The following is an 8,656-nucleotide window of genomic DNA, read 5'->3' on the forward strand; positions in this document are numbered from 1 at the left end:
CCTCATAAATCCTAAGGCTTCACCCCTAAAGGTAAATACGTTCTATTAACATCATATTTCACCTGCGATTCAGTTCAGGTCAATCCATTGAGCTTTGCACTGGTCCCATAGCACAGGTCTAGCAATCCCGTTTGTGTTATTTATTAGGAAAATCACCACTTCAAGTGAGGAAAGCAGTGCTGTGATTTGTGTTTTATTGAAAAAGTCAACGTCCTTCGCACATTGAAGGACAAAATGTGCAGCAAACAAGTCATGTTTAAGAGTCTTCGGCGACAGAGCTTCAAGGCTACCACAAACAGCATTAAAGCAACATCTGACATCAGGAGGGCTAAAATGTATATCTTAAGGATTCAATTATTAAGGTACTCCTCAGTGAGAGTGTCTTCACAGTGGAGATAGAGCTTGATCAACAATCCCATCCCTCCATTTTGGAATTACATACATACATTATTAAAGCATAAACGCCTGATACAAAATAACAATATCAACACAAATGTACATTTTAAACATATCTCTGTATGCTATTTTCCACTCTCAATCAAGGAATTCAGAGCGTTTTATATACAGCGGAAACAATTATGTACACAACGAACCAAATGAACACCAAAAAACCAAACATCCATCAACGGCCTTTGTAAGATTGTCATTACAGAGGTTAAAGGTCAAACTAATAGAATCCCTGACTGAATCAGGTCAGAAATCGGGTTTCAATTCATGTATGAGTACTGAAAGTACACCATTTATAACATCAAGTAGATGTTTCATTCACTCGACTCAATAGCCATTATTCCTCCATAGACCTCTGAAGAATAAGTCAAAGTTTTTTTTAAGAATACCTTTTTAGATTGTCGGTGCCGTTAAAGTATAATCAATTATTAATGCTACTTTAACGGCACCGACAATCCAAAAACCCAGTCGAAACTAGATGGAAAAAGTGTGTAGTTCAAAACATGACGCAGCTTTTACTTCTTTGCCACCTACAGAGTTTGTTATGTACGATCATTCATAAACCCGTGTTATTTCCCATAGACATTTGACCGAGGGAACCGGGAGCCTCGGAGGCGGGACTTATTCTTCAGAGGTCTATTACATGTGTGTGTGCCTGTGGACAAACACACACAAAAAGAGACACATTTGAGACCTGATCTGGAAGTTGGAGAGTGAGAGGGGAGGGGGGAACCTAAAGTATCTCTATAAGCTAACCAACCAACCAGCTACTAGAAAGGCACATTTTTCAACATTTTTACAACAAATATATGGAGAATACGAACAGGAACTACTCCCCGAAGGCCTTGGAGGGGGTCCAAAGACATACAAAGCTCTGTTCTACAAGCTTCAGGCTTTCAACTGCACATCACATGTGAGAGAGTTCTGGGTACTCTTGGAAGTCTGAAGGAATAGAGAGAGAGAGAGAGATTTTTTAAGGATATTGTTTCTATTCCGATTGTCTCGACTCCAAGTCACCAAGATGCTTATACATGCTGATACATGAACTTTGAAGGGTTTGAGACCCAAGTTCTGTCTGGGTTAGAGTCCTAGTATCCGGGCTGGAGTCCCAGAATCTGGGTTGGAGACCCAGAGAAAGGACCAAGTTCCTTTAGGTCGGGTTGGAGTCCCGACGTGGGTATCAGAGAGAGACATGATCAGATTTTTTCTTTTACTTATCTATTATTTTCTTTTTATTGTATGACAATGTTTATATGTGAAGCACTTTGAGTCTGCCTTGTGTATGAAAAGTGCTATAAATAAAGTTGCCTTGCCCTTGCCTTACCTTGCCTTAACCTGGCAACGCACGCCTTCAATAACTATCTTCCCTGTATTCGCTCTTGTCACAAAGGGGGAAAGTGGGACGGTGAATCATCACACCTCCACTAATGAAGTGATTAAAGTATCTAAAGCATCTAGCTGTCCTGATTTAACAAAGTGAGGGTGTAAATGTTGCTACAAGGAGCTTGTTGGCAGCCATGATCTAATTCATATCTTAACTAGAGACAGCAGATTGTGTGGGATTTTTGGGATGACAGGAACAAAATATTTACACAAGGTATATGAATTACGTTTAGGTGTTATACAGATATTAAAAGACTATTACATATGATCACAATTTAAAGTAAGAAAATATGCAAATGTGTGAAAACTAATTTCTTCCTCAATGGCGTGACGTTGCCAGGTTGTCACTGGTGTAATTGTGGTGCTAATTTATGAGCCATTTCTGCTACTTGACTGAACCTTAATACTGTTGATGCCACGTTTCTCACCTGGGCTTTGCTGGATTGGGAGGAGGTGAACTCGGAGTACTTCTTCTGTGGTGTGGAGAATCTGGAGAATAACTTTCCATACTCCTCTCTTACCTGAAGGGGGCGTAAGAGGCGTTAATAATTCAACCTGCTACTGTGAAGGGAATCCCATTTGTCATTGTCCACGCAATAACATAAGGAAATTATACCACCACCACCACTACTTCTTATATAATAATAATAATAATTATTATTACTAATGCACTGCTCAATCAATACGTTCCCATTAGAAACGACTGCTGCTTGCAGCTTTTTCAAGGGCTGCTCATCCAAACAACACTAACTTATTCAACACTACACTTCCTTCCGAGAAATTTGAAGGACAGACATACAGAGACTCCTTCTATTTTAGTTAGCAAATTATTACAAAGTCATGTTATTATTATTATTTAGTTTGAATATTTGCTAAATAATAGAGACAGACACAGAGATATACACATGGCTCTAGACAATGTACATTATATTCTCAAATAGATGAATACAAATCCTGTACAAACCGGTTTGTAGAGCAGGCAGTGCATCACAAAGAGCAGAACGCCTTGCAGACTGTTGAGGATGGTGAAGACGTAAGACAGGGCCGTCGGGCCGTCTCCAAACTGGAAACAGCCAAAGATCCACGTGGTGCCCAGTACACACAGCTGGGCCACGGCCGTGATGGTGAAAGCTCTGCAGGAAGCAATGATAAGCCGGTAATCATTATCAGATCCACGGTAGTAAGTAATGAGCTGTAAAAGGGGCTCGCGCTCCCAGTGCATAAACTCACTTGATCTTGTGTAGGTTGTCTAAGTCCGGGTTCAAACTTGAGAACTTCTGTGCCAGCTTGCACACGGTAACAAAGAAGAAGAAGATGTTCACCTGGAAGTCAACAGAGACGGCGATTACATAATGTTCTTTACTTTCTAGCGGTTGACTAAAATAATCGACGTTGTCCGGTGGTTTTCCTCACTGTGATGATGAAGCAGACGGGCCCAAAGAAACTCCACCTGAACCAACCTTCCAAGTTCAACCAGCAACTAGAAAACACAAACCAATCGATTTTATTCGGCAAGCCTGTGATCCACAGGAACCCGTCCAAATCTCCGCTGTTTATCGTATGCAAAAACCCCCAACACGGGTATTGCTTATATAAATGCACCTACTTTTTCTCTGTGCCGTATCCGCCGGAGTTGACCAGTGCGGAGATGGCGACGATCACCGCCGGCACTCCGTAGCCCAACGCCAGCATGCGGGCCGTCTGGAAGCTGGTGTTGAAGACCAGGACCACCATCCTGAAGAGCTGAATGCCCTCCAGACACATCCAGCAGAAGGCCGCCAGGTAGAAGTAATGGAGCAGCCCAGCCACCACGGCGCAGCCCGTCTGACGTGGCCGAGGGCGAGGGAGAGGAGACTCAGGGTCACACGCACGGTACACCGGGAGCCCGGAACCCGAGCCAATCGGATTGTTCATTCAGTACCCATACGTTGGCCAGTAACGTAGTACTCAGTTACCCAGAACCCACCAGTCATTCAGTCCCCACCAGTCGCCCAGTACCCATACGCAACCCAGTCCCCACCAGTCATCCAGTACCCATACGTTAACCAGTCATCCAGTACCCATACGTTACCCAGTACCCAACCAGTCGCCCAGTACCCATACGTTACCCAGTACCCCACCAGTCGCAGTCTTCCCCAGGCCGCCCAGCTTCCCAAGTCATTCAGCCAGGGCCACCAATGTCTACTGCTATTTGGAAAACGTTTGCGTCATACATTCTGGACCGTGGGCCACCCACTGTTACCTGGTTCTCAGTGCGAGTGATGCCACAAAGAAAGACCAGGTTGGCGACGAAGAGGCTGATGCACAGGTGGAGGTGAATGCTGTTCCTGGGGCTCTGGATGGAGCGGATCAGGGCGAAGGTCAGGATGCAGATGAAGAGGCAAACCAGTGAGAGCGTCAGACCCACCCAGGTGAACACCTTCATCTCATACGGGTCCTGTTCGGGAAAGGGGGGGAGACCCAAGAGATTGAACAGAACAACAGATAACAAATGACAGGACAGATATAGACTGTTATGCAGACATCGAGACAGGTCGATGGTCATACTGACAGGACAGGAAGCTGAAGATACAAAAAGAGATTGACAAATAGAACATTAGACATTAGAAGGAGTAGAGACAGAAAGTTGTATATGCAGACGGCCGGACAAAGCAAATAAAGGTATTATCAGAATCAGAATCCTTTTATTTGTCATTGTACAGTGTACAATGAAATTGTAGCAGCATCAGAAGTATACACACAACATAAAAATAGTAAAGAAATTAGTAAAAAGTACAAGGCAGTAGTGCAATGTACGCATAAAAATATAAATAGATATGTACCGTTTTTGTTTTTTTTACAATTATTGCACATTGTCCGTGTGTGGTGTTATGTTGTTAAGGTATTAATAGACCAACAAATGGTTAGACACGAGTATACAGATAGGTGGTCGGACAGACATCACCTACCTCAACACCATCAACACCACCAAAAGACGCTTACCTCTATGTCGTTAAGGGCCATGAGGACGGCGAAACTGCTGAGGTGCTTGCAGGAGCACAGGGTATAGTTATCCCCCATGTGGAGGGTGTCGCAGCCATCCGCAGACCAGGACCCGCCGTCCGGTGACGCTAAGTCCCAGTAGACACAGATGGAGTAGTTGTCCCTGTCGGTCTGCACAGCAAGACCCCCACGTTTCACAGGTCAGAGAAGATCAGTGTACTAAATGGGTTTGCACAGACTTAACGGGGATCCAGGAACACATTTTCACGTGAAAATAGTTAGGCAACAAAATATTGGGTGCATAAAAAGTTATGCACCCAATACAGTATGCAAGTTTCATTTCTTTATCATATACTTTGTATGCATCAATTTGCAGCCAAGCTTTACTCACGTAAGGGACAGATTGTGACTACGCATGCGCAATACACAAACACGTACGCATACTGTATATATACACAATATAAATATTCCCATGTTTCTTACTCTTTGCAGATGATTGAAGGTTAATGTCACTGGCATTTGGAGGGCCGCAGTGTCTGGGTTACTGACTTTAACAGACACCACCTTGGAATCCATCCGAAGGCTGTTTTCCTTTGATACACCCATCCCACTGAAGGACGAGTTGGTGGATTTTTCCAAGGTTGAGTAGCTCAGCAAGGACAGGGTCGTGAAGCCTGCAACCACACACACAGACAGACAGACAGACAGACAGAATAGATTCTCAATTAAGTGATGCTCCTTCAAATTCATTTGAAAATGACACTGTAGATGGTATTGCCTCTGTGTGTGTGTGTGGTTCCAGTAGCAGTCATGGAACATGGAATGGGTGGTATGGATGATGACCTGGGTAAGTGGAGTTTTTTCCAGCAGCTGTTTCCCATTGCATCTGCAGCTTGGCATGTTTAGATAACAATGTCACGGGGCCCTGAGGGAAGCCAGGACCTTTGAACAGCAGCGTCTCCAGCTCTGGACCACCATCAATGACATTTTGGGGAAACACAGAACACACCGTTTAGATGGAAATACTAAATAATAATACAGAATTATGCTGCTTTAGATAGATATATAGATAGCCTTTATTGTCATTGCATCTTACAAAACAACGAAATTGGAGAGGTTTTCTGGTTTTATATATGGGACTATTGCTACAGAGGGCCGACAAGTTGACAAGTTTGGATATAACATCTGCAGTGCAACGGCACCGTTTCTCCCTCTGTACTTTAAGCAGTACATGACAATGCTGTCAATGTGATGACGTTTGAAGGTCACGTTTTGCCACTTGAACTCTTTTTATTATGACTAAACCTTAGCTTTGGCCTTTCATAATAAACACAGAAGATAAATCGTGGAAAAGGCCGGTGAACACGTTTATAGGGAGCTGTGGGCGACGGGCAGCGTTGCACATTACCTGTGTGAGCTTTGGAGACCTGCGTCCTGTTCTGGCTCATAAAGGGCGCGATCAGGCCCAGGCTGCTCTCCACTAGACCCAGCATGATGGACACCTGCTTGTTATCCAGGATGGCTCCGCCCGACAGGAGCTTGTCTATCATAGACAACAGCCTCTGGAGGTGGTGGGGGGGGGGAGCAAAATGAAAACATGTTGGAGGAAACGGGGCAGAGACTCTTTTCAGTCCAAACACACGGCCGTGTTGTGTCCCGTCTGCCCACAGCGGTGGTTTTGAGGCTTTTCAAAGATAATATTTGAGCTTTTGATTATGAGGGCAGAAAATGCGCAGCGGCTGGGGGCTACCTCAAGAAATTCCTCTCCGTTCAAGCTGACGGGAGTTTCGCTCTCGATCAGGCTCACACAGCCGTTCTTCAACATCGTTAGGACACTAGTGACATCTGGATCACCCTACATAGGAAGGAGAGATAGATCACGGAAGTTAAAGGGGGTGTCATCAGCCAGGGATTTTCTGAAGAAGTTGGAGAAGAGCGTGTGGAATAATATGTGCATACCGCTTGTTGATTCAACGCGTCTGTGAACACCTCACAGTTTAATTCTGAGGGAACACAATGAATCAGTGGTTTATTCAAAAACCGTACCAAATCAATAATGTACGTTAAAGTATAATTCTAATGCAACCCACCAACACAGCGGGATATCGCGTTGCCGTAGTTGCTGAATCCGGCGTAGCATGCACACACATGTCCCTCTTTCCCGCGGTGGCAGGTTCCATTTCCACAGATTGTCTTATCAATCTCACATACGTCTAAAATGGGAATAGAATCAATGGGAGGAAAGGGGAAAACACACACAAAAAAAAAGCTTTAGTGTGTTTCCTGGGCAGCTGAAATGCCTCTGTGTCCTGCAGAAGTTGTTAGGTTTCAGACAGATTTATGAATGGTATGGATGGGACAAGCCACGGAGAGATTCAGAATTGTTTGTTCTTTGTGGTTATTTATTGCTGATATGTTTGCCTATTTTGCCATTTAGAAGTTGTTTTTAAATAAAGCTGAATGTTAACGGCAATCTGTAGCCCAATCGCCAAAAAGTATTTGCACTCAAGAGTCTAGATTTGATTTCATATTGCGATGCATTCATTATGCCTTCACCTTTACATGTCTCTGCATCCCCCTCGAAAGTGGTTTTGCCAGAGCTCAATGCAAACCCTTTTCTGCATTCACAGTGGTACTTTCCCGGAGTGTTTACACATTCGGAGTTTGGCCCGCAGTTCTCATCTTGACATTCATCCAAATCTAAATGAAGAAAAAACAAACAACATTGTTAGACGATAAACAAGTAATGGCTCCCGCTGCAGATGTGTTATTCTGTTCTTATTGTTTGTTGTTGGTTCTAAATTTTCTTGAAAATTTCCCCAAACCCCCAGTGACGCTACTGACGTGCACGTTCTGCTAAATGTGGCCGATCGTCGTTTGCCTTGTGAGACTGTCTAGATCATGCGATCTCTTTCTCTCTGCGTATCAGTCTGGTCTCAAGCCCATTTAAAGCGTCCTCCAAAAATGTTAAACTGATTGAACATGTCAGCGCATGGTCATGACGAAGCAAGGAGTGGCGCAGTCTTTTAAATTAAAATAACTTTGTACCGGTACAGTTGTCACCCTCTGCCAAACTCTCCCGCCTGCTGGAAGCGATGAATCCACTCTTGCAGATGCAGGTGTAGGATGACGTAGTGTTGTGACACTCTGCATGCTCTCCATGCATTGCACAGAGGGCTTCTTTTCTGTCACACCTGGGGATATCTTGAACTAGGGCTGCTCGATTATGGAAAAAATCATAATCACGATTATTTTGGTCAATATTGAAATCTCGATTATTCAAACGATTATTTTTGAGTTTGAAAACATGATGCATTTATTCATAATTTCTAACCCTAAAAGATAATAATAATTATTATTATAATTAAAAATAGACATAGCTTACATTTAGGGAAAAAAGCTTGGAGCACGTAGCTTTCCTAAATCTAGACGCTTAAATCGTTTTTCTTTACCTTTCTTTACACAGGTTTCCCCCTCATCAGGCGCAAACCAATGCATCCGACTTTTCGAAGTTTCGTAGCCATCCTTACACATGCAGTTGAAGTTGCCTTCTGTGTTGCTACAGTTTGCGTCTTCCCCGCACAGAGAGTCGTGGGGGTCGTCTTCCTTGCATTCGTCGATATCTTTCAGGCCAAAGGAGCGGTGGGGTGGGGGAGAAAAGGCGTCAGTGAATATGTGTTAAATATTCATCTATGTCAATGCAAAAAATGACCAGGTTATTATATATTTTTAATATTCTTTAATGATCAGCCCAAGACTAATTTACAAAAATTACATAAATGATTGTCTATGATAATGACAGCAGGTTTCAACTCATACCAATGCATTTATCGTCCACATTTTC

At 43.5% G+C, this 8,656-nt stretch overlaps 1 protein-coding gene across 2 annotated transcripts in view; it reads right to left on the reverse strand.

Moving 5' to 3' along the window:
• Positions 1-177: 177 nt before the first annotated feature.
• The window catches only part of adgre5a (adhesion G protein-coupled receptor E5a), a 10,710-nt gene continuing 2,231 nt past the window's right edge, over positions 178-8,656 (reverse strand). The window contains exons 2-19 of one of the 2 annotated variants that reach the window (XM_084470017.1): positions 8,632-8,656; positions 8,265-8,435; positions 7,861-8,028; positions 7,369-7,512; positions 6,903-7,025; positions 6,772-6,815; positions 6,563-6,667; positions 6,221-6,374; positions 5,656-5,778; positions 5,296-5,486; positions 4,813-4,983; positions 4,073-4,267; positions 3,437-3,654; positions 3,244-3,310; positions 3,061-3,152; positions 2,795-2,963; positions 2,259-2,351; positions 178-1,389 (exon numbers count right to left, since the gene is read on the reverse strand). The exon at positions 8,632-8,656 is cut by the window's right edge and continues 44 nt beyond it. In XM_084470017.1, coding sequence (XP_084326143.1) covers positions 1,336-1,389; positions 2,259-2,351; positions 2,795-2,963; positions 3,061-3,152; positions 3,244-3,310; positions 3,437-3,654; positions 4,073-4,267; positions 4,813-4,983; positions 5,296-5,486; positions 5,656-5,778; positions 6,221-6,374; positions 6,563-6,667; positions 6,772-6,815; positions 6,903-7,025; positions 7,369-7,512; positions 7,861-8,028; positions 8,265-8,435; positions 8,632-8,656 — 2,307 coding nt within the window. In that variant the 3' untranslated portion in view covers positions 178-1,335. Of the gene's footprint in view, positions 1,390-2,258; positions 2,352-2,794; positions 2,964-3,060; positions 3,153-3,243; positions 3,311-3,436; positions 3,655-4,072; positions 4,268-4,812; positions 4,984-5,295; positions 5,487-5,655; positions 5,779-6,220; positions 6,375-6,562; positions 6,668-6,771; positions 6,816-6,902; positions 7,026-7,368; positions 7,513-7,860; positions 8,032-8,264; positions 8,436-8,631 lie in introns of both variants that reach the window. The other variant, XM_084470016.1, reaches the window with a different exon arrangement.

Source organism: Micromesistius poutassou (assembly GCF_964030765.1).
Source record: "Micromesistius poutassou genome assembly, chromosome: 1".
NCBI classification, from domain to species: Eukaryota; Metazoa; Chordata; class Actinopteri; order Gadiformes; family Gadidae; genus Micromesistius; species Micromesistius poutassou.